Raw genomic sequence first — 20,561 nt, forward strand, 5'->3', positions numbered from 1 at the left:
TATGGGAGCCTTAAGAACTGGATTGGAAAGTGTTCCCTCTTCCTCTATTAAGACTGAGTGTAGTACTGGTGTTATTTCTTTCTAAATGCTTGATGGAATTCACCAGTAAAGCCATTTGTACCTGGAGTTTTCTTTGTGGGAAGGCTTCTGATAACAAATTTTAATTTCTTTGAGCAATAGCAGAACATTCAGATTTTCTATTTCATTTTGTGTCCATTTTGGTAAGTTGTGTTTTCAAGAAATTTTTCCATTTCATCTAAATTATTGAATTTATTGACATGAAGTTACTCAAAACTTATTCTCTTAATGGCCTTTGATTTCAGTAGTATCTGTAGTGACATTCCCTCTCTCATTCCTGATACTGGTAATTAGTGTCTTTCTGAGCAATCTTGTTAGGAGTTTATCAATTTTGTTAATTTTTAACAAATTAATAAAGCCAAAACCAACTTTTGGCTTTATTAATTTCCTTATTTTATTGATTTCTGCTCATATTATTATTTCCCGACTTCTACTTTCTTTGGGCTTAATTTGCTTGTCTTTTTCTACTTTTAAAGTGAAAATTAAGATCAGTGACAGCGAGTCTTCTTCCTTTCTTATATAAGCATTACAACTAAATTTATATAGTTTTCAAGCAATGTGTCACCTGAAGTTCAAAACAGCCCAAGAAGGGTATGCTACAACATACTCAACTAATCATCTAAAAGTTTTCTTAGAATTGGTAAAGGCAGGAAAAGGAGTTCACAACTGAAGAGATAACAAACTCAAGAAATGAAGAGAACTTTGGAAGAAAGACAAATTTACAGCTGCTTATGAAATCAGAGCCAAGAAAACACTTGACAAGGGATTAACTTTTTATACAATTTGTCAAGCCTTGCAGATCACACAATACTATCTTTTTTTTCTCTTTTTTATTAGTTTCAGGTGTACAAAACAATGCAATAGTTAGACATTTCACCTCCCACAAAGTGGCAAACCCCCTCTCCCAACCTATTGCCCCTCTGACATTGTATATAGCTATTAAAATTTCACTGACTCTATTCCCTGTGCTGTACTCCACATCCTGTGACTATATATATATTAAATTATAGTTGACATACGGTATTATTCAGCTTCAGCTTCAGGTGTACAGTGCAGTGGTCAGGCATCTACCCACTCCACACAATACTATCTTCTCAGGAATTATAAAAAAATTTCCCAGCCTTCAGTCCTAAAGCTATTTTTACAAAATAAAAATAAAACTTGTCACTGTACCTTTTCTAAATTTGGGCTTTATTTTTGAGGGTTCTTCCTGTGATTTGCCTCCATCTTGAATGGGGAGTACCATGTAGCACATCAAATCAAGGACTTTCTCACATGTCAGCTAAAGAAAATAAGACAAAAGGAACTAATCTGAAGTTTCTGAAACTGAAACCAAATGAACATCACACTGAAATGTTTGCATACAATTGGGCAACGTGTGCACACACAGGGCTGCAGCAATGCCTCAAGATTCTTTATATGACCATTACTGTCTGCACAACAGTGCCTGTGAAAAGTAACAGTAAGATTAAATCTAGGTACTAGACCTTTGAGGGAACATAACTCATTTCTCTGCTGTTAAAAAAAGAAAAGAACAAAACTTAAAAAGTAATTAAACTACCAAGGTGTGAAACAGCACAGTGGCCTCCTAAATCAGTATGTCCCTTTCTGAAAAATATTTACTAACTCATTGAATAGAAAAATTAACGAAACAGGATCTATAAATAGAAAACTAAATAGTAATGATATAGAACGTAATTTAAAATGAAACAGAAATACATGGAGGCTAAACTAGCAGGCAGGCAGGTTATTCTGGTCTAAGGCTTAAAGGGGGAAGGACTTGGAATGTGGAAAAGAAAAAAGGGTTTTCGGAGGTGGAGAGAAAGACGTGGGTAAGGGCTATATATCAGGTTAGGTGATTTACTTGAGGGGAAGGAGGGTGTGGTTTAGGAAATACAGATAAAAACGACCGCACAGATGCAGAGCTGGGGGATGAGAGAAGGCCTCCAGTGCTACACGGAGAAGGCTGGTTGCGGTCCACAGACAGTAAGGCATCACCACTCACCTTCCATCTACCCATTCAGATTTTAATAACAACAATCAGATTTCACTGAGGGAGCACTTTCTGTGTGCCAGGCACAACCTTCTGATTTTCTCCATTTTGCAGATGAGGAAGTAGAATCTTAAGTCCATGCTTCTCAACTTTTTTTATGTCTTGGTACTTACAGAAAATAGTATTTGTAAGACTGCCCAGAGCTGGCAGCAACTGCCCTGGGGACTCTGGCTGCCTTAAGCCACAACAAATCGTCCTGAGGTCTCAGAGGCTGGTACCTTGGCACATCTAGAATCCCCCCGTGGCCATAAGGTTGTGAAGTTTTAGCTTCAAGAGACTGGCAGCGTGGTACTTAAGAACTTAAACTTGAGTTGGACAGTCCTGGTGAGATAACTTGCGCCAGGTCATAGGGCTAATATGTAGTGGGACCAAAACTTGTACTCCAGAGTCCTATGCTGCCATCCTTCAATGCTCACCTCCAGCCAACCTTTTCTATAAATCTTTTCTTGACTAAATGGACGCTGATGAATGCTTATTATGCACATGTCTGAGGCATACCGCTTAATATTTGATTTTTAACTGTCTTAAACTTTTCTCTCCAACTCAAATTATATTTTGTCAAAGGCAGTGCTCCCATATCCTGTTTTGCTCTCCACCCCAGACCATGGTTCAACTCTGGGTACTTAGAAAGTCAGTCTTTTAATTAAGTGGAATGATGACAGCCATTATTTTAAAAAGCAATGACAATCATTTATAGGAATGGAAAAAAGTTTATAGGCAAAAAACTGAGTTAAAAACCATGGGTTAGGGTGGTGGCACTAGAAATAAAACACACTACGGCAAAGATATTAGTGTCATACTGGAAGAATCAGAAAGATTAGCTAGAGTAAGAGTCAACCAGGACTTGACCATTTCCTGTTGAAGGGCCAGAGAACTAAGGAAACTCGCATCTGGACATGTTGAGTCTGAGCGGAAGACAGGCAGTAGTTAGAGACCAAAGATGTAGGCCCAATCAGCTTAGAGCTGTTAACTGAAGCCCTCAAACAGAAGGAGTTTGCCTAGCTTAATCAATCTACTAGTTTATTTCACAGTTCCTACTACAATGAAGAACGGCTGTCTAGCTGTCTAAATCTACATGATATATGTGTATCTGTGTGGGTAAACATGTGCTCTCTGAAGTTCTTGGAAGGAATTGATTGAAACTTAGCATTAGGCACCCAATGACATAAATGACGGTAAAAAAGCCTTTTCAATTTTAAATGTACATAGTCTATGCATACTCTCTAATTGTTTCTTTCTAAAACTCTTGGCAAATTATAAATCATATTTCAAAGTTCAAGTTAAAAAATTCAGGGTTTTTAATCACACAGTAATCAACATACAGCCAGATGAGAATCAGTTTGTGTGTTAGGCTGTGGTCTTAAATTTATACAGTATCTACATATATATAAAGAACATATTTACCATTTTAATTGAATTCAAACATTTATTAAGTTTCGGAGCTGTGCAAACTACTGTGATGGGTGCTGTGAGAGATTCAAAGATAAGGAACACTGTCCCCACCCTGTGGTAGGAAAGGCTCACAATCATGGAGAAAACAGAAGACTTTCTACATCAGCCCCTAGGAGGTGTCATCGCCATGAAAAAGAGAATATGAGGTTCAAAGAAGCGAACGAAATCCTCATTTCCTGCTTAGTAAAGGCCCCTTCTGTCCAAGTACAACAGACAGATTCCACTCTAAAGGGATTCCAGATAAGAAAAAAAAATGGAATAAATAGGAAATGCGAAAAGCACAAAGTCTAATTTCAGGGAAGCTATAGTAAAGAGAAAATTAAGTGAAACAAAATCACTGTGCTTTTTCAGAAGAGTAGGTAATAAATCTAGGCAGAAAGACCAAATTTCAAGTAAACATGCACCAAATTGAAAAGCCACTCTAGGACAGACAGAAAGCCCAGGGTAGCTGAGTGCATCTGAAGGTCCCGTGCGGGGCGCACAGTACTCACTCTGTACTCCCCTAGAGCAAAGTGGCAAGTTGCTAGCTGGATGAGGGCCCGCTGATGCTCCAAGGTCCCCGGTCCTGTGATCTGTGGCTGAGGAAGCGATCCCTGGAGAGCTGCTAAATGATGCAGGCTGGCTATTGCCTTTTTATATTGACCCTTAGAAAGACATCACAGCAAGGAGAGAAAAAACACTGCCATTAAAAATGAATCTCCAGAGTTAATTAAGCAACTAGCAGACAACTACAAATAAGGTACCTCTGCTTGATCATCTAGGACAAAAAATGAGACTTAGCAAGTATTTCTGATTTTAATTCTTAAGACTAAATAAAGCAACGGAAGCCCTTTGATAAAGTACATTTGAATACACCATTTCTTCACAAATATTTTACTACGAATACCACTTCACCCTTATGAAAGATGGAAGCAGTAACATGTCCATTTCAACAACAAAAACTGGAAGTTCTCCATCCCGTTAGTGAATTATCTGCTCTCTCCATTTTGGGTATAAGGAGCTCAAGAACAGCACAGCAAGGCAGACAGACTCCACCAGAGTAGAAAGGGGTAGGGTTAAGAAGTATTCATCTTTTATTGAAAAGTAAGAATCTTACTTTTATAAAGCAGTGGGACTGGACATACCAAAAATAACACAAGATGCAGCCTTGTCATTCTGGAGTTATTTTGAAATGAAAGTGGACCATAATCCCTCTGCCACTGAAGACGTAACATCTGTCTTCAGAGCATGGACTAATAATCCACAAAAAGGACATACACATCTTGTGTAAGACACAGGTACTTAAAACACGCATTAGTTTACCTGATAGATGATCATATCAGTGAGGAAGATTCTTAACCAAAGCCAAGTATCCGTCTTCCATGCCAAACAAATTCTTGTAAATTCTGAGTGAGAATTCAAAGCAAATTTACCAAAAATATGTAACACAGAAGCAGAAAACAAAACTAACAAACCCAGCAAGAGATAATAATAGTCAGAGACAAATCACCAAAAAATGGACAGTAACTTTAGACTTTGATTTCTTAAACGATGGTCTACAATTTCAATTAGATGTAAAGTTAGAACATAAAATACTTATCAATAAAACACAAGCAATATTTTTATTAGGCAACAACATTTACTAAGCACATGCCATATGCCAAGAACTGCTCAAAATGCTTTTCACATATTATCTCATTTATTTTTTTAAATCACTCTGCTTTCCCCAGAAAAAGGTATTATTTTATTTTCACTCAATTAAAATAATAGATAGATGACCCTACTAAGAGTTTTAGTCAGTTTTAAAATGTTAATTTATAATGAAAGGGAAAATCCCCTCCAAAAGTCACATACAAGTTCACAATTCTGCATGTGACACGGAGACACTTAATGATGCTATGTTTAAGTAGAAAATATGACATGACACATCAGACAAAGGGCTCTGTGTAGGCATGTGACAGAAGCAGGCCAGCAGGTGAATGTCTACTAGCTAAATGGAAAGTAATGAGCCTTGATTCCAAAGTGCAGTAAAAATATGCTGGTTAGTGAAGTGCTAGTGATTTCTAAATAATGTTGAAATACTTACTAGTTCAAATACAGAGGGTGCCAAAACAATGCATACGTATTTTAAGAAAGGAAAAAATTGTATTAACACTGTAATACTCAATATATACCGATAATAAAAGATGAATCCAAGTCACGTGTATACATTTTTTGGCACCCCCAGTGCTATACAGATAAAATTCCCTGTAGTTTCTTGTCTATACTGAAAAGAAAACGGCTTTCTGTAGCGTTTGGATTTTGAGTTTTTTAAGCTGTGCAATTAACACAGATAAAAATATCATTACCTTCTGTATTCTTTGTTACATGTGGCTTAAGGAAGACGTAAAGCCATAGGACAGAACAATAAAAAGCAAACAAAATACACCCCCCCCAACACAAAAACAAAAGCACAAAACAGACAACCCTCCAAAAAGGTCAGTAATACAAATTATGGAAGACCCAAAACTCCCCCTCAAACTTCACCCAACCCTGTTTAACCCTTAGAATAGAAGCTAAGAGGTAAATCGTTATTTGAACATTAATAACTGATTACATATCTTGCTCAAAAAGAATCCTATGTGAACTACTATAATCGATTTAATTAGCCACAAGTGACTTAGCATTTCAAGTAAATAATTTTTTTAGCATGATTTTATATAAAAAAAATTAAACAACACTAACACGACAAGCAAATTCTTACCCTTGTCAAGGAATTCTAGGGAATAGAGCAATTCCCAGCTCTCCCTGGCCAATTTAAAGCTTTCTAAGACTTCAATTGAGTTAGTAAGTTCTGCTTTATTGACGACAATGTGACGATTCCTTCCTTTTGCTGAACAGTCCTCATCATCTGAACTCTGCTCAGAGAACGTGAAGAACATGACTGAAGTATCAATATAATCATATACCATAACATTATGTTTACTGCTGCCAATTCTGGTTACTATATGGATTTTACATCAAAGGATGCTATCATGAGTAGAATACATTTTTTTTGGGTAATTTAACAAGTTAGCTTTAAAAAGTAATATAAATTTTTCATCTTTTCACTCTCACACATACAAGTTTTACTTTTAAAATTAAGTTTATGTTTCTTCAATGGTAAATTCTACGCTTGTGTTGGCTTCAGAGTGAAGTTATAGAGTTAAAACTTCCAATAATTTAAAAACATTATCAATGTTATAAAAGCCAAAAATTAAAAATTTATATTCAGAGATACATCTTAATTAAGTAGAACCTGCTTTGTAGTTTACTTTTTTCCCAATATGTGACATTATTTAATTTGCTTCCAAATAACAGTTTGTCATGTAATGGAATAAAATTGAAGCCTGAGTCCCCTGAGAAATAATTCATAGAAACGACTGCTGTTTATCTTTTGTTCACTGCATACGTATAACTAATAGTCACCCCCTCGTTAGCTCTGCTCCCGCAATGCAAGGTGTCCAGCCAGGAGTCACATTTGTTGCACTTATCTACTATTAATGCCCTCTGTATTTTACAAAAAAGGATTCCTACTTTTCTTGCTCTTCACCTCAATATAAAACCAAAGAAAAGAGAGGATCTCAAAGAAAGGCTATTATTGTAAATGTCACTAGGTATGGTCAGACATTTTGCCAAACAAAACAAGACAAAACAGTAAAGGTTAAAACAACTCCACTTAATATTATTTTGCTAAGAAATTCTTAAATCTCATATTCCACCGAGGTCATTATTATTAATTCAATGGCCCAAATTAAGTTCTCCTTGCAGATTCTTACCCACTAAGATCATCTATAAATATGTACAAATATTTTAGCTAAAAGCGCCACTCCTCAAGCTAATCTCAGAAAAACCAGGCACCTCCCTCCCACTACCCACCTTTCTCCCATACTTTCAGAGCTTAGTCTTCTCCTGGTATTCTTGACGCTTGAGGACCCTCCCCTGCCTCACCGTTTAGCTTCATATTCTTATCCTCCCTCAGGAATGACACATACCCAGGTCCCTTTCACAATCAAAACCTGTTAGGTATCCTATTTCATCCGGGTCCTGTTCCTTGCTACGTGTTGGCAATCCAGGAAGATATACTAAAATGAATGGTGTGTTCATTGGAAAACATTCCTGCCTCAAAACGAGATCAGGGGTTTATGGAAGGGACCTCAGATGTGATGGGAATAGTGTGCAGTTCCAAACAGTTTGTAGAATTTCAAGAAACTGATTTTGAAATGCAGAAGTACTCTGAAGCTTTGAGAGGGTGCTCTGAAGCAAGAGTCCGGCCGCAGGGCACACACAGGAGCGTGTGCGGGTAGGAACATATTCCCTACGGGAGAAGACTGGCCGCCACACGCAGTCCAGCCGCCTGGTATGTCATGGGAGCAGGGAAATCAGGCTGGGTGCCCAGCGGAAGGGACCAGCCTCCACCCAGTGCAGTTGTGGGCCACCATCAGGGACCAGCGCTACCAGATATTACAGTTATTAAAGGGAAGGCAGACATCTGGACTGTTATGAGCAGTCTCCTAATTTTTAGATGCTAGATTATTTTAAAGAACTCCAATACTATGAGTAAAATAAGACGTTGTCTGTGAGGTGAGCTCACGGATCATCAAGTATGTCCTCTGCTGTGAATGGACAAACAGACCTGGTTGGACCTGCATCAGGTGAGAGCAGACTGTGGGACAGAATGACCAGCACAATGACATCAGTTAAGAGAGTGAAAACAAAGATGGTGGAAACCCCAGACAGCTTGGAGGGCAGAGTATGGGAGCAGAGCGTGGTAGATGACACAAGAGAGGTGAAAAAGGGAAAGAGGAACATGTGAGCCAGGTTTAAGCAGCACCACCACAGCCTGGATGCCAAACCTGGGAGAAGAATGGGCACTCACTCCCTCACCAGACATTACTGAATGTCTGCTGTGGCTCAGGCTCTGAACCTGTTGTGTGTCAGGCTCTATTCTGAGGCATAGAGTTCAGGGGTAAACAAAACAGACCATGTCCTTGGCCCCACACTGCTTGTATTCTGGTGAAGGGTCAGATGGTAAACCAACCAAACAACAAAGGAAAAACAGACAGCAACAAGGGCTATGCAGGGAATTAAGAGAGTAATGAAAAGAGAAAACCAGATGGCTTTCAATGGGCGTTCCGGGGAGGACTTGGAGAAGTATTTGGGCTGAGAACTGAAGGACAACCCAGCCTGGCAGAGAAAAGCACTCTAACCTGTGCACACTGCGAGGGGCAGAGGCTGGAGGCAGGACTGGCTCAGAGTGCTAGAGGAGCACAGAGACCAACATGTCTGCTGCGTGCAAGGGCTTGCTCGGCAAGGGCTTTGAAGCTGAAGTACAGAGCATAGATTTTATTCCAAGCGGGATGGGAGCCATCAGAGGTGGTAAAGCATGAATGTCTGATTCATGTTTTAAAAAGATGACTCAGGCTGCTGGGTAGAGGAGAGACTGAAAGAATGAAGACAAGGTGCTGATTTGATGACACAGGAAAGAGACTGGGATGGCTTGAACAGGGAGGAAGTGGAAGACAGAGAAATGGATGGATGAGGCTATGTCACATATACTGAAACATATGGGGACATGGCATGGCTTTTATTTAAAACTAGTAATGTGCAACCTATTATCTAAGAAAGAGGTATCTGAGGCCTTAATGCGAAGTACCTGGATATACCACACACCCTCAGAAATGAGAGTTACCCAACTTGGGAATGTCAGGGAAGAAGGAAAAAAGGAGTAGACAGAGAGCATCTGAGAAAGCCTGTTGAGCACAGAGTTCTCAATCTGGGGTTCATGGTCGATTTCAAAGAACCTGTCAACCTCTGAAATATTTGCAAAATTGTGCATTTATGTATTTTACTGAGAGGAAACACTTTAGCTTGTTAAAAGGGTTAATAACTTTACAAACATTCAGAAAAGCTACATCTTCCCTGCTCCAATCCATTCTATATTATATAGTCTAGAGACATCTATGGGCATTTATAGATTAATTATGGTACATAATTATGGTACATCACTCATCAGGGCAGGGTCTAGTAAAATGTTACTCAAGGACTGAAAAAGAGGGGTTAAGGGGACTGACACTGGGAGAGGAGAAGCGGGGGAAAAAGTGGGTGAGACTCCAGGCTCCCCTTGGGCATTTCAACTAGAGCAGGGGTTAGCAAACTAGGACCTGCAGGCCAAACCCTGTTTTGTAAATAAAGTTTTATTGGAACATGGCTAGTTTACTATTTGTTTACCATTGTTGATGGCTGTAACAGCAGAGCTGAGTAGTTGCAAGAGATCCTAACGCCTGCAGGCCTAAAATATTTACTACCAGGCCCTTCATGTCTCCACTTTCACATTACACACTGGCTTTCCACTAAAGATTTCACAGAAAGAAAGGACTCTCCTGCTCTACAAAAAAGTTTAGAAATCAGGGTCCTGCACAGGTTAACTGCCTGGCCAAATGAGAAGACAGATGGTTCTATCCTCTCTCAACAAAAATCTACTTCTCAATTCCAAATGACAAAACCTTATTCATCCTTCAAGGCTGATCTGATCTCTTTCGTAAAAGCTTTCCACAATCTCTCCTGCGTTATAATTATTTCCTACCCTGAATGCCCAGGTACTTTCCATTCTGAGACCAGTATTCACAGCACGCTGCTCTAAATAGCCAATGTAGTTTGCTTGGTTTTGCCTTTTAAATTTAACTGATTGCCATTCAGTGAAAAGAGGTATAAATAACTTATAGTAGGGTTTCTCAAACTTGGCACTTTCAGCCTTTGGGGCTGGATACTTCTTTGTTGTAGGGGGCTATCCTGCGCATCGTAGAATTAGTTTAGCAGCTATCCCTGCCCTCTACTCACCCCATACTAATAGCAACCCTTCCCCACCCAGCTGATCATCAAAAATGTCCTCAGACACTGCCAAATGTCCCTAAAGGGGCAAAATCACTTCTAGTTGAGAACCACTGGTTTATATAGTAATTATATTCTGTAATTAAAAGATCTAAGCTTTATCAATTTAGCTCCAAAGCCATATTTTACAAAGATTTATTTCTAGCAAACCATAAACATATAATCTGTAAATAATCATATCAGAAAGGATTACCATAGTCTTTTCTCTTCCCTCAGCTAGCTTCCTCTTTTTATGTATGTGTTTATTACGATCAATTTCTATATCACCATACACATTTGATATATCCTCAAGAAGAACCAGTGGAACTTGGCTTGGGGCATTAGGACCTATGGATGGGGGAAAACAACAACACTTAAAAATGCAGCAAGGAAAAGAATACTTAATATCAGGTGAAAGTTTACTCAACTGTGGTGAAAATATAGGTCATTAAAAACATGTTCAGTGTGGCCCCAACTAGGTAAACAAACAAGTACGTATGAGGTCTGACAATTAGGTTCGTGAACTGGTTGCAATGATGTTGCTAACCTTTTTTGATATCAGAGGGATTATTCATTATGAATTTGTACCAACTGGACAAGAGTTAACCAAATTGACTATTTGGAAGTGCTGAAAAGGCTGCAGTACAAAAATGACCTGAACTTTTCACCAACAATTCATGCTCTTGCATCACGACAATGCACCAGCTCACACAGCACTGTCTGTGAGGGAGTCTTTAGCCAGTAAACAAATAACTGTATTGGAACACCCTCCTTACTCACCTGGTCTGGCCCCCAATGACTTCTTTCTTTACCCGAAGATAAAGGAAATATTGAAAGGAAGACATTTTGATGATATCAGCACATCAAGGGTAATACGACGACAGCTCTGATGGCCATTCCAGAAAAAGAGTTCCACAATTGCTTTGAAGGATGGACTAGGTGCTGGCACCAGTGCATAGCTTACCAAGGGAGCACTTCAAAGGTGACCACAATGATATTCAGCAATGAGGTATGTAGCATCTTTTCTAGGATGAGTTCACGAACTTAATTGTCAAACCTTGTATGTATAGCAAAAAAAGACTGTGCAGATATACACCAAATTGTTAATAGTTTCTCTGTCAGTGGTATATTACAAGTGAAAGTTACTTCCTCTCATTTGTTCTTATATATCTACAAATTTACAATGCTCAGAAATCATACAATTACCAAAAAGAGTAAATCTACAAAGTTACACATACATTATGGTTACAACTTCCAAACAAATCTAAATATATGACAGACTGTAAGGCAATACACAAAAATGAGGGCTGTGTAATACCGGAAGGATGATGGGAGATTTCCCTCTCCTATTTTTCTATTTTTCACATTTTCTAGAGTTTTTATGCATATATATTATTTTTAAAATCTTTGTCTATTGCAAAGTCTTTGTGAAATCTACTTCAGTACTTTGCTACATCTGCTGCTTTTCTAAAGTAAAGACATTCAATATTTCTATTTAGTTTCATAGTACCACTTCATCTTTTGATACAGAAATTTTTAATGAGTAGGTACTTACAAAATAACCAACAATAACTTAGAAAGCACTGGCATCATCCCACAATTATTTGGATCTAAGAACAATGTGAAGGTAAACATTTTCATCTTCCTCACCACCCTTGTTGAGACCAGTATTTTGGGACACTCTAAAATTCTTAAACCAACCTTGGAAGAGAGATGGCTGTATGCTGTTGACATACTGGAATGCATTCTTGAAGAAGACCAACATGGTGGAATAAACCACTTGGTTTTTATATTTTGCATGAGCTTCACTATCAAAGTTGTTCATGTATCTGCAGAGATCCTTCATTCTATGTAAAATATCACCATAGCTTCTGAAAGATGAAGGAGGATGAAACTTACTTAATTACTCTGGGCATGTCAGCAAAGGATCTAGAGAAATGCCTCAACAGAGCTACTACATGTAGCTCTAGGCATGTGAAATTATTCTATGTCTACATATGGATATAAATTCCCCTTCTGAATTAGAGCAGCGATCAGACTAAGATTTCATGATATAAACATGCCAAATAGCTTCTCTTTCCTCTGAACACCAAGGAGTACTTCAAACTCAACATCATCTTAATAGTTCATACTTCCATTGTGAATCTTCTAATAAAGTGAAAAAATCACCCTCTTTTACATAGATACTGAGTGTTACAGAATTTTCCCAAAGAGAGACATACCTATACATTAGATGCTCTCTAAAAAGTGTTTATTTTTTTTTTATGATACTGAGATTATGCTAGCAAAAGATTTGTTAGGCAGTTCTAAAAATGAACAATTTTTTACCGTCTTCCTTTATCCATCTGCCATTCACATCTCATTCCAACAACATTCAAAATCTTAAACAACCTCTCCCAAGGGTCCACAATCTGGGATGATTTTTCAGTCAGCCCTTCTATTATGTACTTCTGAGAGCTACGTTTGCTAGGCGACATTAAATCAGATGTTTCCTGGGCACCTGAGATGTGGGAAAAAAGTAGCCTACAATTAGCATTACTACTTACTATTTATATGGTATTTGATAGAGGAAAAAAAGTCTGACTCCCCATTCAAATGCAAGAGCATAGAAACTCAACATGTTAGTGTTTATTCAAGGACCCACAACTGGCCATTGGTATAGCAGAAAGTGACTTTTGAGCTGTGGTACATGTATGAAGCTCAGTGTACTACGTTACAGTTCAGCAAGCTGACTGTTTCAATCAAGGGGTAAAATTGGTTCCAGAAAAGTCTCATCTCTTAACTACAGTATTTTCTTCTTGAAACCGTCTTTTAGAAACACTATCAAACTGGTCTGTATCCAGAGAATAATCAGAATGATGAAGGATTTCTAACTTTGCAATTTTACTAAAGTCTGTCTAAATAAAATTCTAGGCGATTCCCACTTACCTTGATGCTGATTCTCTATTTGAGTAGACCTAGTGACATAATTGATATAAAATTCGGCTGCTTTGTTCAAGTACTTATATAATAAATTGGCAGGCAATCGAACATCATGGTTGTTAATTATTAGAGGAAGGACATCACAAACTGTTGAAGAGAAAAATAAGAAAAAAACCAATGAAGCTACCTGTCTGCCCTAGGGTTCTAACAAAAACAAAAGTTATTTTAGAGTTCACTTAATGTAATACCTAAAATATATAGGGAAAAAACCCTTATGGCACATGTATTCTAAAATTGCAGTGCAGAGGGACATTGGCAGATAGTAAGTAGGGGGACACAAGCGGATTGTACACCATGGATAAAGGTCTAGTTCTTACATTGGGAGGTAATTCGGATGTTTGCTTATTATTACATTTCATACTTTAACACATAATCACACATATTCTTTGGAAGGTATCAAATAATACATAATATAAATTTAGAAGTCGTTTGAAATGCCTTCTGGACTGAAAAAATAAACAAGGATCTAAATTCCATAATGTGAGAAGTCCTATGTTTTCCACAAATGACCTGATCCCTGAAATGGTGCTTACTCCCACATCTTCTACCTACCATAAGGGATTAAAACAAAATACAATTTTTCTTACCAAACAATTTTCTAAAGCAGTTAACAGGAGATTCTTGTTCTTCAATAGTTTCTGCCTCTAACAGTGCCTCCCCAAGGCCAACCTGATTCAAAATACAACGAATCATTTAAATGTGTTACAGTTTAAGACATCAGAATTATTTGAAGAAACAGGGTATTTTTTTTAATTCACCACATAGTTTGTATACTCAAATTTCCCTGAGACACAAATATTCTCATGTTAAAGACTAGGAAACAAAAGAATGCATCAGCAACACAGCCCAGAAGGGAACCCCAGATTCACCTGACCACAGATCACTTTATCTCAGTTATTTTCCTCAGAACTAGTAAAATTAAGACGCTAACAAAAACTTAAAGGAAGCATTGGAACTAGAGTTAGAATGGTAATAGAGATATAGAGATTTTCTAAGAAATGTGGAAACTAACTTTTTCTGTAAATCAAGATGTATTATGTAAATAAAACTTATCACTTTCAAGATTTGTCCAGAGTAGCCAGTCATACAGCCTGGTCTAGGCTGGACATAAGGCCACTTTTCCCTTACTGATGCCCTGGCATAGTAGAAAGTTAGCTTATCAAAATCTACTAAGGTGTCTAAGTAGCTTCCTTTTGACCATTTGGGATGCACAAGGTTGGCGGTCAACCAATGTGAAAGATTACATAACATAGAAAGTTAAAAGTCAGAGCAATGATTAAGGAGTGTACTGGGTTGAATAGTGTTCCCCCAAGAAATCATGTCTATCCAGAACCTCAGAACGTGACCTTATATAGATTTTATCTTATAAAAAAGTAAGCTCTTTATAAATGCAATTAGTTAAGATGAGGTCATATGGGATTAGGGTGAGACCTATACCTAATGATAAGTGTCCTTATAAGAAGGTCATTAAAGACACTGGGACACAGACACACAGGGAAGGCCATGTGACAATGGAGGCAGGTATAGCTGCAAGTCAAGGAATGACAAAGATTGTCAGTGACCACCAGAAGCTAGGAAGAGGTAGGAAAGACGAATGATTTGAATACTGATTCTCCCACTTACTGGCTATGGGAAGTTACTAACATATGTAAGACTCAGTTTCCTCATCTGTGTACTCAAGGGGTCTGCGGAGAATAGGAGATTCCTAACACTTTCCAATGCCTGCCAGTAGCACTCAATAATTATTACAGATATAAGGGGAGGAACGGAGGAAAAACAGTGTTCCAAGGGAAAAAGCATCTGAGAAACATATCTGTCAAGACCATAAACGAACTATGGCTCTCATTTAAATTCAAACACGTTGAATACAGAGGAATAAGATTATTTTTCAAAAACTTTACTGTACTTTACAGATTGTACTGTCAAAACTTGGTGACTGCTTCCTTACATTGATAAGACAACTTCTACTAGAAATTTATAAAGTTTGATAACAGTGTCATCCTTTTAGCTTTACTGACAAAGATTCCTTGAGTGAAGTTCAATCTTATCCGGTGTTCCTCAGAATTTCTGCTTTATAATAATATATATGATAGCTCCTAACCATACTGATGAATTAATTTGCTGATCGATCTTATTTTCTCTTAAGAAAAAGGAAAAGATTCACATCTTACCCCATGTTGCACCACTGTTTCAGGGAAGCGTCTCAAAAGTAGAAGCAACATTTCTGATCGTTCCAATGTGTTGAAGCATTGTTCCGTAACCTTTAGTAACATTTCACACTGGACCCGACCAGGAAGAGTTTCAAATAAACCTGTACACAACACATTTAATTTTAAAATAAGTTTCTTTCAGAAAGACCATACTGAAGCAAAGGTAGAAGTTAAGCATTTTCATATATAGAACATAAACTGGATTTCACCTATAACCTGGAAGGCTTTTGGGTCAGATAGTATTGGGCACAAGACATTTGCTGAATGACCATAAAACATATGGAGGCCTTATTGGATCCAGAAGACAAGAATGATATATGAGAAGGATCACAACAGTGCCTGTTGCTGGCTAAGATAAAGAAAATAAACTTGTTTAAGTTGAAACGATCTAAATGGCTACTTTCTTTTTTATCAGAATTTGAAATTTTTGACTGCAACCAACATAGAGTAAAGGTTTAAAGAAAGGTCATAAATTATTAAAAATTTCTCTTCTGTTTTGTGGAGATCTGCCTAATTTACAGATATTGTCTGTTTATTGTAAAACCTATTAAAAATATATCTGTTCTCTGTGTTAACTGATAAATCCACATCCTTTAGGAAGATTACAGGGTTCTAAGCAAATGCTCAAGGGACCAAGTGACATCATTTGTACGGACTTCAGTTGCCAAGAATAACACATACATATGGGTATCAATACTACAGATGTGACCTTTATTGTGTGAAATCACTCTATTTAACTTGGTATTCCAGAAATGGCAATTTATACACCATTAAGTTATTAAGGCATTCCATTCTTACTTCTTAAAAATTGGGTTTGTTTATCCTGTGACTCATTCCTCAATGCTGATGTAATAATGCTGATTTCTCGCCACACCACTGGCTGATCTGGGAAATTCACAAACCTGGTTTTAAAATGAATGCATAAAATTAAAATGTCAGATTTTATATATATCCAAAAAATAAAAAACATTAGCATTTGGATAGAAACACATTTTCCTTTATTCCAAATGAATACATAGATGTACCAAAACAAACCAAAATAAAGATATAAAAATAAAAACTAAGGAAAATGAGGGTACTCACAAGTCTTTAGAGGTTTTTATAAGTGAAAAGACAAGTGATCATAATATGTAAAGCACCCCTAAATATCAACAAGAAAAAAAACTACCCAAAGAAAAAGTTAGCAAGGTCAAATCACAGAAAAAATACAAATAGCTAAAGAGAACATTTGAGAAGATACCCAGGGTTGTTATTAATACAATGAACACAATTTTTTTTAAAATAGCAAGATACTGTTTTCTCCTATTACACTGGCAAAAATTAAAATCTGATTAAGACTGATACTATCCATGGTTGGCAAGGGTGGGAAAACGGGCACTCATACATTGTTAGTGGAAATATAAATTGGAATAGTATTTTTGGAGAGTAATTTGATAGTTTATCAAAATTTAAAATGTACATTCCTTTTGACTATGAAAATCTATGTCTAAGATTCTATTCTACAGAAAAACACCAATGTGTTTTTGACCAATGTGTTACTGACACTCTGAATATAATTTCAAACAATTGGAAACTATCTGAAAAAGAGTGGTTATGAAATACTACGCAGACATGAAAAAGAATGAAAAAGATCTCTACCTACTAACACGGAAAGGGTCCATTACAGTGGCTGAAGAAAGAAAACTAGAGAATATGAGCAGTATGATCTTGCTTTGTAATCCCTCCCTCCCCCCAAAATCTATTTATATGTATTGTGTATATATGTATACACATACAGCTGGTCCTCAAATAACGCCATGTCATTATTATATAACGTTGATGAGGAAAAATAAATCAACTCCTGGCTGGGGCCAGTGTATGCATGGAAATTTGCACATTCTCCTCCTGTCTGTGTAGGTTTTCTCCGGGTACTCTGGTTCCCGCCCACATCCCGAAGATATGCACAAAAGGTGAACTGGCACGTCTCAACTGTCCCAGTCTGAGTGTGCGTGGGTGTTGAGTGTGCCCTGAGTTGGAAGGGTATCAGGTCCTGCCCTGAGCTGCTGGGATAGGCTCTGGCCACTGGGGACACTGAACTGGAAGAAGCAAGTTGGAGAACAATTATCTTACTTGTTTTTATTAATCTTTCTTAACTGTATGTATAGCTCACATTTCCTTCAATGTTTAATATTAGAAGTATTTTGGGTCTTTCTTTAGAAGTTTGGTGATGTTTTTGTGAATGGAAATACATGTAGGAATTTAACTCTTGTTTATATCGATTAGCCTATGGTAAAATTGGTTTTCTTATACATTGTTTCACTGAAAGCCACAGTTTCCAAGAACCTACGCACCACCTGACCTGAGGACTTCCCTGTATACACAAAACTTAACTCTGGTCGAGTTTCAGAGGGACTTTCACTTTTTATTCTCTATTCTTCATTACTGTTTGAACTTTTGCGAAGGACACGTACTATTTCCAAAATAAAATAAATTCTTGGATAGAAAAGTTTTAACACAAAACATGAAAAGACTTCTCTGCAGGAGACATGTCAGCGATTAACGGAAGGACCAGACTAGGTAAGCTTTGGGCACGAGGGATGTAGGTGGCCCTGCGGCTCTTCTCCCAACGCCCACTTCCACAAAACCCCACGCGAGCTCCGGTGCGGTAACAGTCCAAGCCCAGCGTCCCCACTCACATGTCGTACAGCAGTCTCCCGGCGGTGGCAGTCCGCTCTGCGTTCCGCTCGATGGTGTACATCTCATACTGCAACACAGATCAGACCCGTGGGTCACAACCTCCGCGGGGGCTGCTCCAAGCTCGCGGCCCACGCCGCTAGCTGGCCTCCCACGCCCCCCCCGGGGGATGCAGGACCAGACGGTAAAGCATCACCTGGTGGCACGGGGCCACAAGGCTTAGGAGTGTGGCCCTCGGGCTCACTTATAACCGCTCGGTTCCTGGGATGGGTGGAGCAGCGTCTCAGAAGTACCAGGCGCTGAACCAACGGCTGCCATCATGATGAATGAAAGAGCAAGTGGCCTTTCCTAGCGCTGCCGTGCCGTCGCGGCCACACGGCTGCATAACACACCCCACGCCGCCTGCCAGACCCGACCTCCAGCTCCGCGTGCTGGCCTCGCGGGGAGGCTCGTGAAAGGCGGAGGAGACGGGGGTGGGAGTGGGGGGGGGTGTGGAGAGAACCGGGAAAGGAGAGGGAGCAGGGCCGGGCCGGCAGGAGGCGGTCGACCCCGGCAGCCAGGCGCCGCTCGAGGCTCACACCTCCACGCAGGCGGCCGCACGCGCGGCCTGACCTCACCTGGATGTTAAAGTCGGCGGGGTAGAGGCTGCGGGCCGTGATCAGCCACGCCTTGGCTGCCCACAGGTCCTGCTGCACCAGCTCCCGGGCTCGCTGCACGAGGAACTCACAGTCACCCTGGGCCGACATGGCCCACGAGGTGTGGGGCCGCCGGCCTGAAGCGGCCCGATCTTCCGGCTCCGGCGACGCTGCCCACCGCCGCCGCCGCCAGGGAGGCTACTGCGCATGTCCGGGGTCGCGAGGACGCCCGCGGAGTGGATCCGGGAAGGTGTTCCGGGTTTTGTGAGAAGCCGCCCGTCGGCTCTCGCTTACCTTCAGGCTCCTCCCTCCTTTGCGGAGCTGGTATGTTTGTACTGCCTCTTCCAGGTGACCTCCAAAATGTGGACAAGTGGATTCTCACTCCTGCGGGTTTCACCCAGACCCGGTCAGGCCAGGGAGCATGTGCGGGAGCCTGCAGTGGCTGGGCCGCTCGGCCCTGGGCTCGTAGCCTCTCTGCGCCAGCTTTCGGAGGGCGCGGGGTAGACGGGCAGTACCGGGGCGTGGGCGGTCCCTGGGTATCCCCGAGGTCCTGGGGCCCAGGATCAGGACGGGAAGACGTTTGAGAGGAAACAGCAGAGAGCAGTCCGGGCGGCGGCGAGGAGGAGGAGCCCCCGCGGCCCCTGCCGGGTTGAAGGACTTTCCCCTTGGGAATAGACTTAGGAGATACGTTTGGGGCTTGGGTACGGTGTTCCACACAGAGGGGAGTGGTGATGCCTAGTGTTGGGTCTCGTGGCTTTTGTCTTGCCGTCCACATTTGATTGTCGATACGCCTTTATTCGCAGGTTTTTTTCCCAACAGACACATTGAGCAATGGCAGTAATTACTACTTGAAAAGTGCTTTGTCGCATCCTGTGGGAGCTACAGAGATGATTGTCCCTGTGCCAGCAAGGGATTTACAATGTTATGGACATGTGACCTACCGAAAAATATGCTATTTTAAAAATCTCCTCCAACCAGAATCAACAACATTTTCACAAAACCTCGATTTTTTTTTTTTTTTTCACACTTAGGGAAGGAAAACAAAATAATTTCCCTCCGCTCTGAAGGGAGGCTGCACTTAAAAGCCAGAGGAAGCAGTATTTATTTGCCTAATGGGAATGTACCAAAATGTGGGTTCTGAATAGTTAGTGTTTTCAGTCTTAAGTTCTGGAAACAAAAATTTTAGCAAGTTCCATTACCGCTGATATCTTCGATTTAAAACTAAGAGATTAAGGATTCAAAGCGGATTTGCTCATAAAAAAAATTACTATGTACTTATATACATGAAATATAAATATTTTAAATGACCATGAATATACACTATTTCTATGGTTATATGTAAAGGATAATATGTAGCTCTAATAATTTATAAGTAAAAACATTCTTAAAGTTACTGTGCTAGCTTTAGATGTAAGTACCAAAAAGGGCCGGCACAAAGGAACACTGCCAAGTACCAATGCTCTCAAATCATGAATGTCTGAGCTCGTTTATGTTGCTGTTTTGCTTATACCATTCTAAAAAAGGTACCTTTAAATAGCTTCCCTTTTACTCAGCTTTTTTTTAAATTTGGTTTTGTTCCATTAGTATGCTCAATGGTATCTTTAGGTAAGA

General features: G+C 39.5%; 1 protein-coding gene across 6 annotated transcripts in view; it reads right to left on the minus strand.

The window, feature by feature from the left end:
- INTS10 (integrator complex subunit 10) overlaps positions 1 to 19,255 on the minus strand; it is a 30,240-nt gene extending 10,985 nt beyond the window's left edge. Inside the window, exons 1-13 of one of the 6 annotated variants that reach the window (XM_081046439.1) lie at positions 18,933 to 19,255; positions 18,318 to 18,385; positions 16,441 to 16,544; positions 15,604 to 15,743; positions 14,020 to 14,101; positions 13,379 to 13,519; positions 12,779 to 12,950; positions 12,152 to 12,321; positions 10,665 to 10,798; positions 6,306 to 6,459; positions 4,886 to 4,968; positions 4,075 to 4,227; positions 1,252 to 1,360 (exon numbers count right to left, since the gene is read on the minus strand). In XM_081046439.1, the coding sequence (XP_080902565.1) occupies positions 1,252 to 1,360; positions 4,075 to 4,227; positions 4,886 to 4,968; positions 6,306 to 6,459; positions 10,665 to 10,798; positions 12,152 to 12,321; positions 12,779 to 12,950; positions 13,379 to 13,519; positions 14,020 to 14,101; positions 15,604 to 15,743; positions 16,441 to 16,544; positions 18,318 to 18,385; positions 18,933 to 19,061 (1,639 nt within the window). In that variant the 5' untranslated portion in view covers positions 19,062 to 19,255. Of the gene's footprint in view, positions 1 to 1,251; positions 1,361 to 4,074; positions 4,228 to 4,885; positions 4,969 to 6,305; positions 6,460 to 10,664; positions 10,799 to 12,151; positions 12,322 to 12,778; positions 12,951 to 13,378; positions 13,520 to 14,019; positions 14,102 to 15,603; positions 15,744 to 16,440; positions 16,545 to 18,317; positions 18,386 to 18,511; positions 18,742 to 18,932 lie in introns of those variants that run through there. The other 5 variants (XM_081046438.1, XM_081046443.1, XM_081046441.1 and 2 more) reach the window with 5 other exon arrangements.
- Positions 19,256 to 20,561: the final 1,306 nt, after the last annotated feature.

This window comes from Rhinolophus hipposideros (genome assembly GCF_964194185.1).
Source record: "Rhinolophus hipposideros genome assembly, chromosome: 4".
Lineage (NCBI taxonomy): Eukaryota > Metazoa > Chordata > Mammalia > Chiroptera > Rhinolophidae > Rhinolophus > Rhinolophus hipposideros.